Here is a 19,995-nt window from a genome sequence, read left to right as displayed (position 1 = left end):
CCAAGTCTCTTCTGAATGAAAGCCTGGCCGATTGCGGGAAAGTGGGCTTAAGCCCTTTCTGCAAAGCTAACCCAGCTCCAGCGGTAAGCCATTGACTTGAGCATTTTACTTCCCACCTTGATAATGTTGTCTTTACTCAAAAACCTTTGTTGCAATTTGCAGGCTGATGACAAATTTTGGAAGGTCAAGTATGACCATGAGGCTACAAAGAGAGCCAGAAAAGCTAAGAAAGCCGCCAGGAAAGCCGCTCCCCGTAAGAAGGGAAGCGAGCCTAGCGCCTCGGATATGTTTCATCTGGACGATACCTCCGAGTCAGAGGTAGCTCTTGACTCTTTAGGTTCCTTTTTTAACCATCTTATTGACACTGATTATCAGCAGGAGGATACTTGTAACGCCCCGAGACCGACGCTTCAGAAGACTTCCATATTTTTCGTGATCACCATGTGTTTCTTTTGTGCTTGCTCTTTTATTTTTCATTGCATCATGCCATCATGCCATCATGTCATTAATTTTTAAAAACTCAACTAAGTAAATTGCATGGATCTTCGATCCATTTAAATCGAGGGAAATGCACATGGTGATTTCTCTTTATAACATATATCCTCCCAATATTATTAGGGAGCTATATTGAAATATTCCATTAATTGGAGTTCACCATAACACACTTGCAAATATCCCAATGCCTTTGTTATCTTAATTCTTGGTCTCCAACCTCGCCATATATTTTTCATCATATTCTGGAGCTCCACCAAAAATCCGAACATTTTTGGACCTTCCCAACCCTCACTTCCTATTCAAATCATTTGAATTCAAATCAAATGAGTTTGAATTTAAATATTTTAATCATGGCATTTTCTATTTTCTCGGAACAAGCACATTTTTGTGAGTCCGGGAAAATTACCCGCATGCGCAAATTCTTTCCCTAACCCTATCTTTCTTTTTTTCTCTCTAATATTTTTCTTCTAAAAGGAAATAAGGGAGAGAGAAGAGAGAGACCCCCAGCCGGCCACTTGGGCCTCCTGTAGCCGCAGCCCACTAAAACCCATCCTAACCCTAGCCGGTCCCCTGCTCTCTCTCGATCCCTTGACCCCTCCTCCTCGTTCCCTTCCGCCGCCACCACCCACGCACGCAGGGGCCTCGCGCCCGATCCCCATCTCTCCCTCCTCTCGCTCTCTTCCTCGTGCCGATCCCCATGGCCTCGCACCCGACCTCCTCCTCGCTCCCATGGTGTCGCCACCCACACCCACCGCCGGCGCCCTGCAGCCGCCGCCGTCTTGCAGCCGTGCTGCGCCCCACCTCCATGGCCGCCGCGCCCCGCCTCGCAGCCTCGGCCTCGTCAAGCTCGCCACCGTGCCAGGACCTCCTCGCCCGCCTCCTCGTCTACACGGCGCCACCGCCTCGTCAGCTCCATCGCCAGGGGAGGAGCCCCTCGATCCGTTCCTTTCGGCCCCGACTCCGGCGAGCGCCGCCCCGTCGACTCTCCTTCACGTGACGCCTCCCCTCTGCTTCCTCGCCCGTCGCCTCTGCTGCCCTCCTCGACCTCCTGCTCGTCCTCGCGCGGGCCATGGACGTGCGCCGCCGCTGGCCTCTGCTGGACGTTGTCCTCGCCCGGATCCTCATCGCCAGCCCCAAGCCTCGCCGCCGCTGCCTCCGCTTCGCCTGAACCGCGCCCCCTGCATCACCTCCGTCGACCCCGCCCTCTGCTTCGCTCGCTGGGACCAGCGCATCCCTGCCTAGCTCCCGTTGAGCCGCGCCAAGTCCCTCGAAGACCGTTTGGTGCTGCTTTGTTTTGGTTCGCCAAGTGCCGCACCGAAACATCCTCAAGTTCGTCTACATGAGACTCCAAGTCTCAAAAACTGTCATGGCCGTGTATCTCGGCTACTGTCACTTCGGTTCGTCTACACGGCCTCTTTGTTGAATGACCGAGCCGTCCCCGCACATGAGCACTTTGGATTTGCAAGACCCGGACCAACAAGTACCACGACGTCCGTCGATCGCCAAGTACACCTTCGGTTCACCAAGTACCGCACCGGACATCTACGACCCGTGTACAACTACCGTCGCGACATGAACGACTTCTTCCCACGACGAACGTGTACAACTACTTCCACTACGAACCCGATCCGCTCCGAAAAGGCACGCTTCGAAGGTATAACCCGAGACGACGTCCGTGGAGCGAATGCTTTGTTGTTTGAGATGCTCGCGTTTGCACCGTGTCCCAGTTGTCGCTTGCGCCTTCCTTGTTTCCATGCCACCGACATGTGGGACACCCGGTAATCGGGATCACCCCACCATCTTTTGCATGTTTCGCACATCCGCACACTTGCTCTTTTGCACCGGTATCTCAATGAGTTATCGGATCATCAGAAGGTTGCCGTGGCATCATTTTCGGTTTCGTTGCCGTGGCACCCTTTTCTTCCACCACGGTGACAAATGCTTCATTACATGCTCATGTCAACATTTTCATAAAATTGCTTAAAACTTGCATTGTCATCCGCATCATGATAACAACATTTAAATGTTTAAAATTGTGTTTGTATTAAATTGCTAATTAACTGAGGATTTATCGGAATTGTTGCTTGTTGTTCCGGCCTCATTTAAATTGCCTAGATAGTTAGTTTATTTATGCTTCACCTCTTGCCATGTTAATCAACATTTAATATTGTTGGGTACATAAACGGGAGAGAACTAAATAATTGATGTGGTGTTTCGTCAATATGCAACTCGTTGCATATTGAGCTCCACTTAATTTGTAGTATTGTTTGTTGCATTTTCCCACGCCATGCCTCATTTAAACCGGACATGCATCATACTTGACTGTGCATCATGCCATGTTTATGATTGTGTGTTTACTATGTTGTTTGTTTCTTTCCGGGTTGCTTCCCTCGTTAGCTTCGGTTTCGTTCCGGAGTTGTGAGGATTCGTTCGACTACGTCCGTTTGTCTTCTTCATGGACTCGTTCTTCTTCCCAGCGGGATTTCAGGCAAGATGACCATACCCTCGAAATCACTTCTATCTTTGCTTGCTAGTTGTTCGCTCTATTGCTATGCTGCGCTACCTATTCACTTGCTCTTCAAGCCTCCCAAACTGCCATGAACCTCTAACCTTTGTCACCCTTCCTAGCAAACCGTTGTTTGGCTATGTTACCGCTTTGCTCAGCCCCTCTTATAGCGTTGCTAGCTGCAGGTGAAGATGAAGATCGCTCCATGTTGGATTATGTTTATGTTGGGATATCACAATATCTCTTATATTATTAATGCATCTATATATTTGGTAAAGGGTGGAAGGCTCGGCCTTATGCCTGGTGTTTTGTTCCACTCTTGCCGCCCTAGTTTTCGTCATACCGGTGTTATGTTCCTTGATTTTGCGTTCCTAACGCGGTTGGGTGATTTATGGGACCCCCTTGACAGTTCGCTTTGAATAAAACTCTTCCAGCAAGGCCCAACCTTGGTTTTACATTTGCCTCACCTAGCCTTTTTCCCCTTGGGAGTCACGCATCCCGAGGGTCATCTTTATTTTAACCCCCCCGGGCCAGTGCTTCTCTAAGTGCTGGTCTGAACTGAGTAGACCGCGGGGCCCCCTCGTGGAAACTCGAGGTCTGGTTTTACTCGTAGGATGTCTCATCCGGTGTTGCCCTGAGAACGAGATATGTGCAGCTCCTATCGGGATTGTCGGCACATCGGGCGGCTTTGCTGGTTTTGTTTTACCATTGTCGAAATGTCTTGTAACCGGGATTCCGAGACTGATCGGGTCTTCCCGGGAGAAGGTTTATCCTTCATTGACCGTGAGAGCTTATAATGGGCTAAGTTGGGACACCCCTGCAGGGTATAAACTTTCGAGAGCCGTGCCCGCAGTTATGTGGCAGATGGGAATTTGTTAATATCCGGTTGTAGAGAACTTGACACTCGACTTAATTAAAACGCATCAACCGCGTGTGTAGCCGTGATGGTCTCTTTTCGGCGGAGTCCGGGAAGTGAACACGGCTTTTGGGTTATGTTTGACGTAAGTAGGAGTTCAGGATCACTTCTTGATCATTACTAGTTGACGACCGTTCCGTTGCTCCTCTTCTCGCTCTTATTTGCGTATGTTAGCCACCATATATGCTTAGTGCTTGCTGCAGCTCCACCTCATTACCCCATCCTTTCCTAGAAGCTTAAATAGTCTTGATCTCGCGGGTGTGAGATTGCTGAGTCCTCGTGACTCACAGATACTTCCAAAACAGTTGCAGGTGTCGAGGGTACCAGTGCAGGTGACGCAGCTGAGCTCAAGTGGGAGCTCGATGAAGATCTTGCTCGTTGTGTTGTTTCTTTTCATGTTGATCAGTAGTGGTGCCCGGTTGGGACGATCGAGGATCTAGCATTTGGGGTTGTCTTCTTTTATTTTGGTTCCGTAGTCGGACCTATGTGTGTACTCTGATTGATGTATGATTTATTTATGTATTGTGTGAAGTGGCGATTGTAAGCCAACTCTTTATCCCTTTCTTGTTCATTACATGGGATTGTGTGAAGATGACCCTTCTTGCGACAAAACCACAATGCGGTTATGCCTCTAAGTCGTGCCTCGACACGTGGGAGATATAGCCACATCGTGGGCGTTATAAGTTGGTAATCAGAGCCATCCCCGACTTAGGAGCCCCCTGCTTGATCGAATCGCTGGCATTGTTGAGTCTAGAACAAAAATGTTTTGAGTCTTAGGATTATATATATCGGAGAGTAGGATTCTTTTTACTCCTCAGTCCCTTCGTCGCTCTGGTGAGGCCTCCTGACGTAGAAGTTTTGACTCTTCTCTCCTCAAATTTCACTAAAAAAATTTTAGGATCACGCGGGTATCTTAGAATCGTTCCGATGGTTTTGTGACGAGAACATTGTTCTTGGTGCCTCCTGACATTTAGGGGTTGTGGCAGTGTCCCGGGGAGTTGAGCTCCGAGGTGTTGTCGTCACAATTTTATCGTTGCAGTTCTGGAATACCTGAGTTTCGCCGACATCGAAATCTCTTTTATGCAGTTGTTGGTGAGATCACCTGGACGCCACCCAGTACCGGGTGGGAGTTCGGGAGTATTGCCATAACTCGTATAACGGATGCTTTTCGAAGGTTGAGGTACACGATTTCCAAAGGTTTCTTGGTTATGTGTTGACGGATGGATACAGCTGGATCTAGGGATTGCTAGTTTGGGTGATATATTTTGTGTCCCCTGTATCCCAACACCAGATTGCATAACCAGAAAGTTTCGGGAGTTTATAAGTGGGAATTCAAGTAGCTCCTAGGATATCTTTCCGACAGACGCATGATATGAGATTGGGGTTCGACGTCTAGTGGTCCGCCTTTCCACGGTTGGTTTTACAGTGGTCTCGTAGTGTCTTAAAGAGTCCTTGGCTATGCCGACTCGGGGACGCTTCGTATGTCATGTGCACTGCCTTGTACATGATGGTGCTATACGATTGAGCCCGTGTGGGCCCCACCACGAAAACTTCGGACGAAATATCTATCATATGTTTGTTCCGGCTTATTCCGCAAGCCAAATCCTTTGTTTTGTTTTAAGTTGTGGTATTTGAGTTGCTTCAATGTCAAGTGTTGATTCCATACCTTATCCTAAACAGTGTTCTCATATTGCTATGTGAATACTAATCCTTCTTGATCATCGAGGTTGTCATGTTAATTCTTTTCCAACCGGCGTGTTTCTCTTCAAGTGGATCCGATCATTTTCAACATCCGCAAGATCAACTCTAAGTTTTCTCAACGGTGTTTGTTTCATCCGTCCCAAGGTGCCTTTGTTTTTTCCCACCCTCCCACCCTTTTCCTTCAAGGAATCAGATGTCTTAACCAAGTATCCATTTTATTCACGTTAAGTCCCTTCATTCTTTTCAATCATTGTTCTTACCTGGTGGTTCTCATGAAGATGCTCTTCAAGTTTATTATTCTTCGTTCTTTTTCTTCTCCGGTGGACTCAAGTCAAGCTTTCAGTGTTGATCGTATTATTTTCCTCGTTTCAAATGCTTTCTCATGTCGGTGCATCTCTTAATCATTCCCCGTTTGCTATTCAATTGTTCCGGAGTGCTGAAGATATCTCTGAAGATTCGTGTTTCCACTCCGCATCAATTCTAACTATTTCGAGGTTGTTACCTCATTCAAGCCATTTAATTCAACCAGTGCAATCTCCTTTTCAAGTAATCATTTCAACGGTGTTTCTTTTGAGTGGGCCTTAAACCACAGTTCTTTTCCCAGGATCTTACCTGACTCTTCTAATTTTTTTCTGGAGTTATTCTCAAATTCATCTCAAATTCAGATCTGACGTAAGAACTCTTTTTCAACAAGTATCTCAATTGTCATTAGCTCACCTGACTTTGCAATGCAGGCCCCAGGAGTTCCAATCTCAACCAGAGCATGCTGACAAAGCTGAAGGCCATTTATACCCTGGTGGAACAACTCTACACCGGGTCACAACGTGCTTCAGCTGTTGTGGCTCTGTCAAATGAAGTTCCCACTCATCTGGCGGACGTGGTAAGGCGGCTTGCCGTGCTACCTCAACGATTCCAAGAACTGAGACGAGCTTCTGCAAGAGCCGGAGCCATAGCTGCATTAAGCCGGGCCAAGGCGTGGCTACCGGAGCTAGACCCGGCCGACATCGCCCTTGGGTATCCCAGCTTGAAGGAGGACGGCACTCCATTTGATCAGAAGGACTTCGCCGCTTGCGTGAAGGACATACGCCCTGTGGCCACTCTGATTGGCAACGATACAGATCTCACCAAGTATCAACCGGATTATGATGCCGAGAATCAGAGAATTCCAACCCCGCGTTATGAAGCAATCAGCCTGATCCCTCCAACTCGTAAGCATACCTTCGCCCCTGAAGTTGACCCGGCCGAGTTAATTGATGATGAAGCTGAATTTGAAGCCTTGAGTGGCATTGACTGGAAATCATCAACCTTCCAGCATAGGGAAACAGCCGAAGGAGCGGAAAGGGATGAACCGGAAGCTTCAGCCCAACAACACCTTTGATCCCTCAGGCGGCTCATGGTTATGTCTTGATAAAAAACAATGCCTCACTTTTTGGACTCTGGGAGTCATGTAATAGAGTAGGAAAATACTTAATTTTGTCATGCCATTGCGCATTTGTGTGGCGCTCAACACTTCTTAAGCCGCCATCCCGTATTATACTGATCCTCTGCTTTCCTTGCTTTAATTGTCCTGCATATAGAACAAATCACAAGTACCTTGGCGGCTTACCGCCTGTGATCCTTCGATTATGCTGCCGGTTTATGCGATCCGAACAATGAGGTTGAGAAACCAACCCTGGTTTACCAGCACATATGATATTTATTATGTGCTATCAACGTTATTGATCAAGGTTAAGCCGGTGGAATAAAAACCACCCGTGAACACTTTAGATATGATAAAAAAGAACGTCAAGTAAAAGCCAAAAAATTGTTTGCAAGAAGAAATTTCAAAAAACCTTAAGGCCTCTGGTTTGAATACGACCAGAAAACCGTCCCAAAGGGGTTAAGCTAAGATTCGAATACGATCATATAGCCCCCAGTGGCTTTGGCGTTGCCGATCAAGAGGGAACCGACAGCTATGTTCTCTTAGCTTCGAATACGACCTATGTTTGAACAGGAAGCCCCCAAATGACCTTGAGAGTTGTTTAACGACGTTGATTCAAATACGATCCACGTCGGTTCTCAAAAGCGGGTTGAGCTATGGTTCAAATATGACCAAGAAAACTCCCCAATGAGCTCGGCAGTGTGCCGATCAAGAGGGTATCGACAGCTATGTTCTCTTTGGTTCGAATACGACCTATGTTTGAACAGGAAGCCCCCTAGTGATCATAATTTTTAACGGCTAGATTTGAATACGATCATAAGCCGGATCAGCCCCCAAGTGACCATGTGAGATCATAACGGAAATAACAATGACACCTGTTACCTTTGAGGGGAAAAGGACAGAGGTCCTGCTTTATTATTTATCATACTATATACATTGTCAAGGAAGTATGTACATTATGAGAGCCGGTGGCTCAAGTGTAATAAGGACGAAGCTGAGCTATATTCCACGGCCGGCGGGTCTCCTCCTCCGACTTACGTGAATCTTTGTGCTCTCGAACATCGATGAGGTAGTATGACCCGTTGTGCAAGTTCTTGCTGACCACAAAGGGCCCTTCCAAAGGTGGGGATAACTTGTGTCCATCTGTTTGATCCTGGATGAGCCGGAGCACCAAGTCACCTTCTGTCGTGGAATTGTCACGGCAGATGTCCTCGAGCTAGGACTTAGTCGTGGAGCCATCGCTGCTAGGAAGCTTGAAGGGGTTAAGCGGGACAAGGAACACGAGGGTTTATACTGGTTCGGCCCCTTACGGTGAAGGTGAAAGCCTACGTCCAGTTTGCGGTGGTATTGATTAGGGTTTCGATGACCAGGGAGCTTAACTGCTATGCCTGGCTCTCAACAAGATCGTCCTCCCCCCTAAACCGCTGCTGGGTCATCCCTTTATATAGGGAGGCTGATGCCCAGCAGCTCTCAGAGTCCCGGCCGGCTCATAAGAGTGTCCGGCTCGGACTCTCAACTATTCTTGCCTTACACTACAAGTTCTACCATAATAATGATTGTAACTACGGGCCTTAAGCCATATCCGGGTCTTAAGCCCATCTCTGGCCCATCGTCTTCAAGCTTGGCTCCGGGCTTCTGGCAACGACCATATGAGTAACCCGGCCCCTCCTGGCGGGTGACTCTAAGGTCTATATCCTCAACATTAGGCCCCAGATTGATTTGAGCCGGCTCATGTCAATCTTCAATTCCTTCGACAGAAAATCGCAGGCTTACAATTGTGTGAAGACCGTAACCCGGCGTGACGTCATCCTCTGGACTCCGGATAATCCGCCGTGATGTCATCTTCCATTAAGCCCGTTTTTTACTCCGCCAGATCCGCAACGGATCTTTACATTTACTGTCATCCCGAAAATCGAGGCGTTTCGTGAGGAGATAACCACGCCGTGGTCTCCTTGATTCTCGCGCCCACTTATGAGCTCTCCCTGATAAATAGGCCGGCCCGACGGGCTTTCAGCCACTTCTCTCTTCTCCGTCTTCTTCCTCGCGCCACTGCTCCCCTGCTCAAGCTCTGCTGCTGCCGCCGCCGCGGGTCTTCTCGTCGTCACCAACTCAGGCCGCTGCATCACCCTGATTTGACCAGATAAACGCGACGACCTCCGCGACTCACCAGCCCCTGTAAGTTTCTTCTGCCCTGTAGAACAGATCTGCAGTAGGGTTCGAGTAGTTCATCCGTGTTCCTCGTAGTTCATCGCGGGCCTCAGTAGATTTGATTTTTACTGCCTCCTTTTGATCTTAGACCTGCATAGAACTATTGCGGTGACTGTTTAGCACCCATTTTACATGCAAGCAGCCCTCTTTTTACTGCATAAGAGCCTTGTTCGAGCCCAAGAACTCCTTCACTTCTGTTTCTAGGTCTATAAACTTTTCTTTCGCCCGACCATTTTGATCCAAATTTTTTACCGCAATGTGTGAAACCTGTTTTACCACACTTAGTAAAAAACTGCGACCATTGAACCACGGCGGTTTACATTTCCGGCTTTAAAGAAACCACACACCGTAGAACCTTCCGGCTTAAAGAAAACCATGCTCCGTAGAATCCTCCGGCTTAAAGAAAACCATGCTCCGTAGAATCCTCCGGCTTAGTTGTGATAAGGCCGTAGACAATCAAATTACTCTTTAATACCCCTGCGGCTTAAATAACCCGCTGTGCTTAGGTATATACCATTAGTCCCCTTCACAAGCCGCCACCTTGACTTTGAACTGTAGATTTCCTCCGGCTTATAATTGATCCGGACGTTTTCCTTTTTGTCATAGACTGCCGACTTTCACCATGCCTCCCAAAGCTCCCAAAGCCTCCATCACTTGCAACTGGATGAGGTCCAATGTCACCAGTGAGACACTAGCAGATTTTGTTAAGTCTGGATATCTGCCCAACAAGGACGTCATGTCCTACCGTGCCCCCGACCCGTCAGAAGAGAGACCACAGCCAAAGGACGGGGAGGTAGTGATTTTTGCGGATCACATGAGCCGGGGCTTCGCACCGCCCGGCTCAAAGTTTTTTAGAGACGTTCTAAACTTCTTCGACTTGCGGCCTCAGGACATAGGACCCAACTCAGTGTCCAACATCTGCAACTTCCAAGTATTCTGCAAGGTTTACCTTGGAGAAGAACCTAGTCTGCTGCTCTTCAGAGAGCTTTTTTACTTGAACCGTCAGAATGAGTGCGCCAATGGGCCAAGTCTGGAGTTAGGTGGCATCTCCATCCAGCGGCGTAGGGACTGCCTTTTCCCTTACGCAGAACCGCCCAGCCACCCCAAGGACTGGAATCTGACGTGGTTTTACTGCCAAGACACGTCGCCGGCTGACGAGAGTCCGTTGCCCGGCTTTCGCCCCTCGCGTCTGGAGCCGACTCACCCACTGTCAGACAAGCTGACTCAAGCGGAGCGCCAACCTCTGCTCCCCACCATCAACAAGATCAAGGCTCTCCTAGGCAATGGTCTGAATGGAATCGATCTGGTCCGGGTCTGGATATCATGGCGGGTGATCCCATTGAGCCGCCGCCCCGGCTTAATGTGCGAGTACACGGGCCGAAAGGATGACCCTCAGAGACACAGCCGCAACGATCTTCCTGAAGACGTCGCGGAAGATATGACCAAGGCTCTTTTGAACGAGAGCCTGGCAGACTGCGGGAGGACCAGGTTAGCCCCCTTCTGCAAGACCAACCCAGCCCCAGCGGTAAGCCGCTGACCTTAACATTTTATCTTCTTCTGCATATAACTTTCATCTGAACCGTTTTAAGAATTCATCATTGTATTTTTCAGGCTGATGACAAGTTCTGGCGGGTCAAGTTATGACCATGACGCCGCCAAAAGGGCCAGAAAGGCGAAGAAAGCCGCTCCCCGTAAGAAGGGAAGTAGGCCCACGGCTTCGGAGCTGTTGCAGCTGAGTGACAGCTCCGAGTCTGAGGTAATTCCTAAACCTTTAAGCTTCTGTTATACCTGTTGCTTTAGTTCTGTCCGCCTTATCAATGTTGTTTATCAACAGGAGGACACCGGAGCCAGTAACCCGGTGGTTGAAGAGGTAACAACACTTTCCTCCGACTCAGAGCCCTTGCCACGGCTAAAAACCCGAAGAGTAACCCGGAAAGTAAGCTTTTCCCATCCTTTAGCTTACGAAGATCCTCAATTTCTTTTGAAGCGACAGGTTCATGAGAGCCGGCGGCATACCCGGACCAACAAGGACACTGACCTCTCCTCCGGGTTACCTGATGCATCAAGGAAACGCCGGACCGAGGTGACCACAAAATTGTACCCTTTTCATCCTTTTGCGGGTGTTATACGCCAACCGCTTAATTCCTCTGACTCAAATTATCAAGAGACTTCCCCTTCTTCTGGCGATTCTATGCAGTCGAATCTGCCAACTTTTAAGACCGTGCCCGGGTAATGATAACCATCTCATGTTGTTCTGATCTTTGCTCATACTTTTTGTACTAACCTTTGCTGTTTTCTTTCAGTGCCCAGGCAAAGCTCACCAAGAGGGCGAAGAAAACCAAGTCGGCCGGAGAGCCGGATTTGCCTGACCCGGAGGTGACAGTTCAAGAACCGCCAGCTGCCTCCGCCCCCGAAGCCACCGCTCCAATCGACAAGGCACCTGTAGAAGCTTCTGCTGACCCGGAGGCCTCCGGCTCGGCTCAGCCAACAAATGACCCGGACGTGGAAATCACCCGGACGGAATTTGTTGAGCCGGGGAGGCCTATAGCACTGGCCAAGTGCTCTGCCAAGGGGGAAGTACTGCAGCCCCACCGGGTCAGTCTGGATCTAACTGACTATGCCAACCTGAGCATCGGAGAGCTCGTCTCCGGCTACATCAACCAAGTGCACAAGAGCCAGGACGCAGAGGTTGCCATGGTGACCCAGATCCAGCAGAAATCTGAGGTATTATCCTTCTGTCCTCTTACTTACTGCCTAGTTACTTTTACCATGCTAGCCCTCAAGTCAACAACTTATGATTGAATATGTTGTAGACTGAAGTTCCGGCTTAGCCAATTAAACCGGTAATTTGTAGATAAGATCCTTCGATACGCATTAGCCCCCAAGTGCCAAGTGTCTTTGCTTGGAAAATACTTGGGACTTATCTTCCGGCTTGCTTCCATGAACCGGAAATTGGTAAATAGAAACGTTGAACATGCATTAGCCCCCAAGTGCCAAGTGTCTTTGCTTGGAAAACACTTGGGACTTTAAATTTGTATAGTAACTGTGCATGTCATAACCCGGACATTTATACAGGCTGCTGGCAAGAAACTTGAGGCTGACCTCGCTGATCTCAAGAACCGGCTGAAGATGCAAGAGATGGAGACCCGGAAGGCAAATGCCAAGTTCGTGTCCAGCATCGCCGCGCAAGAGAAGCTGAAGACAAAGTTTGACGCTGAACGAAAAGCGTGGGCCGAAGAAAAGGCCGCGCTGGTGAACCGGGCTGATCAGGCGGAGAGGGCCCTGTCAGAGAAGACGGCCGAACTCTCCGGCTTAAAGCGCCAAGTGTCTCAAATGGTTGCTGCAATCTTCGGTAAGTCATCCGCCGGCTTTCATTCAGTTTAAAATTTTAACGCCTCATAACTCACCCTGGTCGGCGGCTTGTCCTGCTCTATGAAACAGGTTCCAGAAGTGCCAACCTCAACCAGAGCGTGGTAACCAAGCTAAAGGCCGTGTACACCCTGGTGGAGCAACTCTACACCGGGTCACAACGTGCCTTAGCTGTGGTAGCCTTATCCAACGAGGTGCCGACTCACTTGGCGGAGGTTCTTCGTCAGCTCGCCGTCCTGCCGCAACGTATCCAAGAGCTGCGATGGGCCTCTGCGAGATCCGGAGCGATCGCCGCGCTGAGCCGGGCCAAGGCTTTCCTGCCGGAGCTAGACCCGGCAGACATCGCCCTCGGCTATCCAAGTCTGAAGGAAGATGGCACGGCTTTCGACCAAAAAGACTTCGCCGCCTGCGTGAAGATCGTGCGCCCGGTGGCAACTCTTATTGGCAACGACACGGATCTGACCAAGTACCAGCCGGGTTATAATGCAGAAAATCAGAGGATTCCAACCCCTCGCTATGAAGCTCTGAGTTTAATTCTGCCGGCTCGTCAACACACCTTTGCCCCGGAGATTGACCCAGCCGGGTTAATTGACGAGGAAGCCCAATTCGAGGCGCTGAGCGGCATCGACTGGAAGTCGTTGACTTTCCAGACCTTGGGGACAGCCGGAGGAGAAGAAAGAAATGAGCCAGAGACTTCCACCCAGCAAGCGTCTTAGCTTCTGTAGCCGGCTTACCAAACAATGCTCCACCCTTTTGGACTCAATGAGTCTTTGTAATAGAGTAGGACCAATACTTTTATCCTTGCCGTGCCATCGTGCACGCCTTGAATGTTAAAGTCTGATGAAGTTGTCTCCTTTATGTTTCTCCGGGTCATAATCAATCCTTTGTTTTCCTTAATCTCAAAATAGTTGCCTTTAACTTATCCTGCATAGAAGGGCAAATCACAAGTCTCGAGGCGGCTTACCGCCCTGAGAATCATAAGTTTTAGATATATAACCCGGAATATGAATCAAGAAAGGACTGATCTCCAATTATATCCTTAATGCAGCCGTAATATCATACTTAGCGGCCTGCCAGCATACTTCTGGTTTAGATAACCCGGGTAATAAGGTTGGCACCTCAATTCCGGTTTACCTGTCTTAATAACACCCATTGTGCCCAACTATCACTGGAAATCAAAGTTTAAACCGGCCAAGCGAGACCTGTCTGTACACACTTTGACATAATTAGAGAACTTGGGGGCTTCCGGTTCGAATTCGACCAGAGACCCGGCCCAAAAGGGGTTAAGCTAAGATTCAGATACGATCATATAGCCCCCAGCGGGTGTGGCGATGCCAATCAAGAGGGTACCGACAGCTATGTTCTCTTTGGTTCGAATACGACCCATGTTTGAACAGGAAGCCCCCAAGTGATTTTAAGAATTGTTTAACGACGCTGATTCGAATACGATCCACGTCGGTTCTCAAAGGGGTTAAACTATGATTCAAATATGATCAGAGAAAAACTCTCAATGAGCTCGGCACTTTGCCAATCAAATGGGTATCGACAGCTATGTTCTCTTTGGTTCGAATACGACCCATGATTGAACAGGAAGCCCCCAAGTGACCTTATTACCTGCGGCTAGATTCGAATACGATCATAAGCCGGATCCTCCTTCAAGTTACCATGTTGATCTTTTGCAAAGAAAACACATGCTCATTTGGAGGAGAAAAAAGGACAGAGGTCCTGCTTTATTGCTTTATCATAATATATACATGGCTGAGAGAAATATGTACATTATGAGAGCCGGTGGCTCAAGTGTAGTAAGCCCGAAGCTGAGCTATGTTCCACGGCAGACGGGTCTCTTCCTCCGACTTACGTGAATCTTTGTGCTCCCGGACGTCAATGAGGTAATATGACCCGTTGTGCAAGTTCTTGCTGACCACAAAGGGCCCTTCCCAAGGCGGGGACAGTTTGTGCGTATCAGTTTGATCTTGGATAAGCCGGAGCACGAGATCCCCTTCCTGGAAGACCCGAGTTTTAACCCGGCGACTATGATAACGGCGCAGGTCCTGTTGGTAAATCGCGGAGCGAGCTGCGGCCACATCACGCTGTTCGTCCAACAAGTCAAGAGCATCTTGGCGCGCCTGTTCATTGTACGCCTCAACATAAGCCGCCACTCGAGGTGAGTCATGACGGATGTCACTGGGGAGGACGGCCTCTGCCCCATAAACCATGAAGAAAGGCGTGAAGCCTGTAGACCTGTTAGGAGTAGTGTTGATGCTCCATAACACGGAGGGCAACTCCTCCACCCAACAACCCGGCGTCCGTTGCAAAGGGACCAAAAGCCGGGGCTTGATGCCCTTCAGAATCTCCTGATTAGCTCTCTCAGCTTGACCATTGGATTGAGGATGAGCAACTGAGGAGACATCAAGTCGGATATGCTCTCGTTGACAAAACTCTTCCATGACGCCTTTGGATAGATTGGTGCCATTGTCAGTTATAATGCTGTGCGGAAAGCCAAAGCGGAAAATCACCTTTTTTCATAAATTGAACCGCCGTGGCTGCATCGCACTTGCTAACTGGCTCACCTTCCACCCACTTTGTGAATTTGTCAACTGCCACCAAGAGGTGGGTCTTCTTATCCTTGGACCTTTTAAAAGGCCCAACCATATCAAGCCCCCAGACCGCAAAGGGCCAAGTGATTGGGATCATCCTCAGCTCCTGAGCCGGCACATGAGCCCGTCGTGAGAACCTCTGGCAACCATCACATTTACTGACCAAGTCCTCCGCATCAGCATGAGCCGTCAGCCAATAAAAACCATGGCAAAAAGCCTTGGCTACAAGAGATTTTGAACCAGCGTGATGGCCACAATCCCCTTCATGAATCTCATGCAAGATCTCTTGACCTTCCTCAGGGGAGACACTACGCTGAAACGCCCCTGTAACACTGCGATGATGCAACTCGCCATCGATAACAATCATTGACTTAGCCCACCGGGTTATTTGTCTGGCCAAAGTTTCATCCTCAGGCAACTCACCCCGGGTCATGTAAGCCAAATAGGGCATTGTCCAGTCCGGTATGATGTGGAGAGCCGCCACCAGTCGTGCCTTCGGGTCAGGGACAGCCAAGTCTTCCTCCGTAGGCAGCTTAACAGAAGGATTATACAGGACATCCAGGAAAGTATTAGGCGGCACCGGCTTTTGCTGAGAGCCTAACCGGCTTAACGCATCAGCCGCCTCGTTCTTCCTGCGGTCAATGTGCTCTACTTGGTAACCCTGAAAGTGCCCAGCAATGGCGTCAACTTCGCGGCGATAAGCCGCCATGAGAGGGTCCTTAGAGTCCCACTTGCCTGATACTTGTTGAGCCACCAAGTCTGAGTCACCGAAACACCTTACCCGGCTCAAGCTCATCTCCTTAGCCATCCGACCGTGGAGCAAGGCCTCGTACTCAGCCGCATTGTTAGTGCAAGGAAACATCAACCGTAACACATAATGGAACTTGTCACCTTTAGGGGAAGCCAATACAACTCCAGCCCCCGAGCCCTCCAACTGCCTGGACCCATCGAAGTGAATAGCCCAATATGTGTTATCCGGCTTTTGCTCGGGCACTTGTGACTCTGTCCAATCATTGATGAAATCCACCAAGGCCTGAGATTTAACAGCAGTGCGTGGCACATATTTGAGACCGTGAGGTCCCAGCTCTATAGCCCACTTAGCCACTCTCCCTGTGGCCTCTCTGTTTTGAATGATGTCACCAAGAGGGGCAGAACTGACCACAGTGATGGGATGACCCTGGAAATAATGCTTAAGTTTCCGGCTCGCCATGAACAAACTGTAAACAAGCTTCTGCCAATGCGGGTACCGCTATTTGGACTCGACGAGCACTTCGCTGACATAACAAACCGGCCGCTGAACCGGATACTCCTTACCCTCTTCCTTGCGTTCCACCACCATAGCCACACTAACAGCCCGTGTGTTCGCCGCCACATATAATAATAAGGGCTCCTTATCAACCAGAGCAGCAAGGACTGGAGGCTCTGCCAGTTGCTTCTTCAACTCCTCAAAGGCAGTATTAGCTGCATCATTCCAGACAAAGTTATCAGTGTTCTTCATCAACTGATATAATGGCATGGCCTTCTCTCCCAAACGACTTATGAACCGGCTTAAAGCAGTGATGCGACCCGCCAAGCGCTGAACGTCATTTATACACGCCGGTTTAGCCAGGGAGGTGATGGCCTTGATCTTCTCCGGGTTAGCTTCAATGCCTCTGTCAGAAACCAGAAAACCCAAGAGTTTGCCTGCAGGAACACCAAAAACACACTTGGCCGGGTTAAGCATCATCTTGTAGACCCGGAGGTTATCAAAGGTCTCCCTTAAATCATCTATCAGGGTTTCCTCCTTTATGGATTTAACCACAATATCGTCCACATAAGCATGAACATTGCGCCCAATCTGGTTATGAAGACAGTTCTGTACACAACGCTGATAAGTCGCCTGTGCACACTTGAGTCCAAAAGGCATAGACACATAGCAGAAGGCTCCAAAGGGAGTGATGAACGCCGTCTTCTCCTGGTCCTTAACTGCCATTTTAATCTGATGATATCCAGAATAAGCGTCTAAGAAACTTAAGCACGCACAACCCGCCGTAGCATCAATAATTTGATCAATACGGGGAAGGGCAAAAGGATCAGCCGGACACGCCTTGTTTAAGTCCGTGTAGTACACACACATCCGCCAAGTGCCGTTCTTCTTGAGTACGAGCACCGGGTTAGCTAACCATTCCGGGTGAAAGACTTCAACAATAAACCCGGCCGCCAAGAGCCGGGCCACCTCTTCACCAATAGCTTTCCGCCTCTCTTCATTAAACCGCCGAAGGAACTGCCTGACCGGCTTAAATTTCGGATCAACATTGAGAGTGTGCTCAACGAGTTCTCTAGGTACACCTGGCATGTCTGAAGGTTTCCATGCGAAGATGTCCCTATTCTCACGGATGAACTCGATGAGCGCGCTTTCCTATTTCGGATCCAGATTGGCACTGATACTAAACTGTTGAGATGAATCTCCTGGAACAAAATCAACAAGCTTAGTTTCATCAGCCGACTTAAATTTCATCGCCGGCTCATTCTCCGTAGTTGGCTTTTTTAGAGAGGTCATATCTGTTGGATCAACATTATCTTTGTAAAACTTCAACTCCTCAGTTGCACAAACAGATTCTGCATAAGCCGCATCGCCTTCCTCACACTCCAGAGCCACTTTCCGGCTGCCGTGAACCATAATGGTCCCATTGTGACCCGGCATCTTGAGCTGTAAGTACACATAACACGGCCGTGCCATGAACTTGGCGTAAGCCGGCCGTCCAAATATAGCGTGGTACGGGCTTCTTATCTTGACCACCTCAAAGGTCAATTTCTCCACCCTGTAGTTGTTCTCATCTCCAAAGGCCACTTCCAATTCAATCTTGCCGACTGGATAAGCCGACTTACCAGGTACCACACCGTGGAAAATAGTGTTGGACTGGCTGAGGTTTTTATCAATCAACCCCATACGACGGAAAGTCTCATAATAGAGGATGTTGATGCTACTGCCTCCGTCCATGAGCACCTTAGTGAACTTATATCCTCCCACCTGAGGAGCCACCACTAGGGCCAAGTGACCCGGATTATCCACCCAGGGAGGGTGATCCTCCCTACTCCACACTATAGGTTGTTCAGACCACCGCAAGTAGCGTGGAACCACCGGCTCAACGGCATTGACTGCCCTCTTATGAAGCTTCTGATCTCGTTTACACAGACTGGTGGTAAACACATGATACTGACCCCCGCTAAGCCCCCTTGACCGTTCTGATAACCCCCCTGCTGCTACTGATGACCCTGGCCAGACTGTTGATTAAAGCCCCCTTGACCGTTCTGAGGATTAGAATTTGAGCCGCCGCCCGGGCCATGAAAACCGTCGGCGCCTGAGTCGCCGCCCGGGCCATTGTAGCTCTTAAAGGCCTTCATGATTGCACAATCCTTCCATAAATGAGTCGCTGGCTTCTCTCTAGAGCCATGCCTTGGACAAGGCTCATTCAATAGTTGCTCCAGCGTCGGGCCTGACCCGCCGCCTCGGGGAGGGGGCCTCCCCTTGCGTCACTGGTTATTACCTTGTGAGCTGGCGTTGGCTACAAACTCGAGGCTGCCATCGGCCTTGCGCTTGCCTCCTCCTTGGTTCCCCGGGTTATGCTGAGGACCCTTGCCATTGCCATTCTTCTTTCCCTTCCCTGCCCTTTCATCATCTGAAGGGGGATCCTTGGTACCATCAGAATCGGCGTACTTGACAAGAGCCGCCATTAGTGTACCCATATCACTGCAGTCGCGCTTAAGCCGCCCGAGTTTCATCTTCAGGGGCATGAAACGACAATTCTGTTCCAGCATTAAGACTGCAGAGCCGGCATCCATCTTATCTGACGAATGTATGATCTCCTTGACCCGGCGAACCCAATGCGTCGTGGATTCACCCTCCTGCTGCTTACAGTTAGTCAAATCCACAATTGACATAGACTGCCTGCAGGTATCCTTAAAGTTTTGGATGAACCGGGCTTTCAGCTCAGCCCAAGACCCGATGGAGTTTGGTGGTAGCCCTTTCAACCAAGTGCGGGCAGTCCCATCCAACATCATGGTGAAGTACTTGGCCATTGCCGCCTCACTGACCTCCAGTAGTTCCATGGCCATCTCGTAACTCTCGATCCAGGCTGCGGGTTGTAAGTCAGCCGTGTAGTTGGGCACCTTCCTAGGGCCTTTGAAGTCCTTGGGTAAACGTTCATTGCGGATAGCTGGTACTAAGCAAGGGACACCCCCAGTCCTGGTAGGGATACCCACATCGACGGACGTCGTCGGATAAGCCGGGGGAGTCTGGTAGGCCGTCAACTGAGGCACCTGCTCCGCCTCTTGCCGCGCTCTGTCTTGGTCTGCTGCGTGAAAGGCTCCGTTATGAGCCAGGCCATGGCCAGGGGGCGGGTCATGGCGTCGGACGTTACTTGAGACGGTCGCTGAGACCATGTGCCGGCTGTAACTCGGGCTCCGGCCTGGGCGAGGGGTCGAGTGGATTCTGTCCCGGCTGTAGGAGTACGCCTCTTGCTGTGCTAGTGATGTCTGAAGTAGTTCCCTGACCCGGCGGGTTTCTATAGCCGTCGGAGAGTCGCCGTCGACCGGGAGAGCCGCCAGCCATGCTGCTGCAGCGACCATGTTCTCCAGCGGGTTGTTATAATGACCCGGTGGTATTGGCACGTACTGAGGCGGGGCAGGGGGCATCTGGGGGGGCCCCATTACTTGTGGTCGAATAGGGGTCCCCGACCCGGGCACTATGACCCCTGGCGGGTTACTAGACCCTGCACCTGGCGTGTTGAGGAGGTTGCGTGGA

At 49.8% G+C, this 19,995-nt stretch overlaps 1 protein-coding gene across 1 annotated transcript; it reads left to right on the top strand.

The window, feature by feature from the left end:
- Positions 1 to 1,192: 1,192 nt before the first annotated feature.
- Positions 1,193 to 13,712, top strand: LOC141027847 (uncharacterized). Its single transcript, XM_073505376.1, has 4 exons — positions 1,193 to 1,378; positions 12,322 to 12,598; positions 12,688 to 13,252; positions 13,664 to 13,712. Exons 1-4 carry the CDS (start codon positions 1,193 to 1,195, stop codon positions 13,710 to 13,712), a joined length of 1,077 nt encoding a protein of 358 aa, XP_073361477.1.
- Positions 13,713 to 19,995: the final 6,283 nt, after the last annotated feature.

This window comes from Aegilops tauschii, chromosome 1 (assembly GCF_002575655.3).
Source record: "Aegilops tauschii subsp. strangulata cultivar AL8/78 chromosome 1, Aet v6.0, whole genome shotgun sequence".
In the NCBI taxonomy this organism is placed as follows: Eukaryota; Viridiplantae; Streptophyta; class Magnoliopsida; order Poales; family Poaceae; genus Aegilops; species Aegilops tauschii.
Note: the sequence above shows the minus strand (reverse complement) of the source record. Positions and strands in the feature narration are given on the sequence as shown.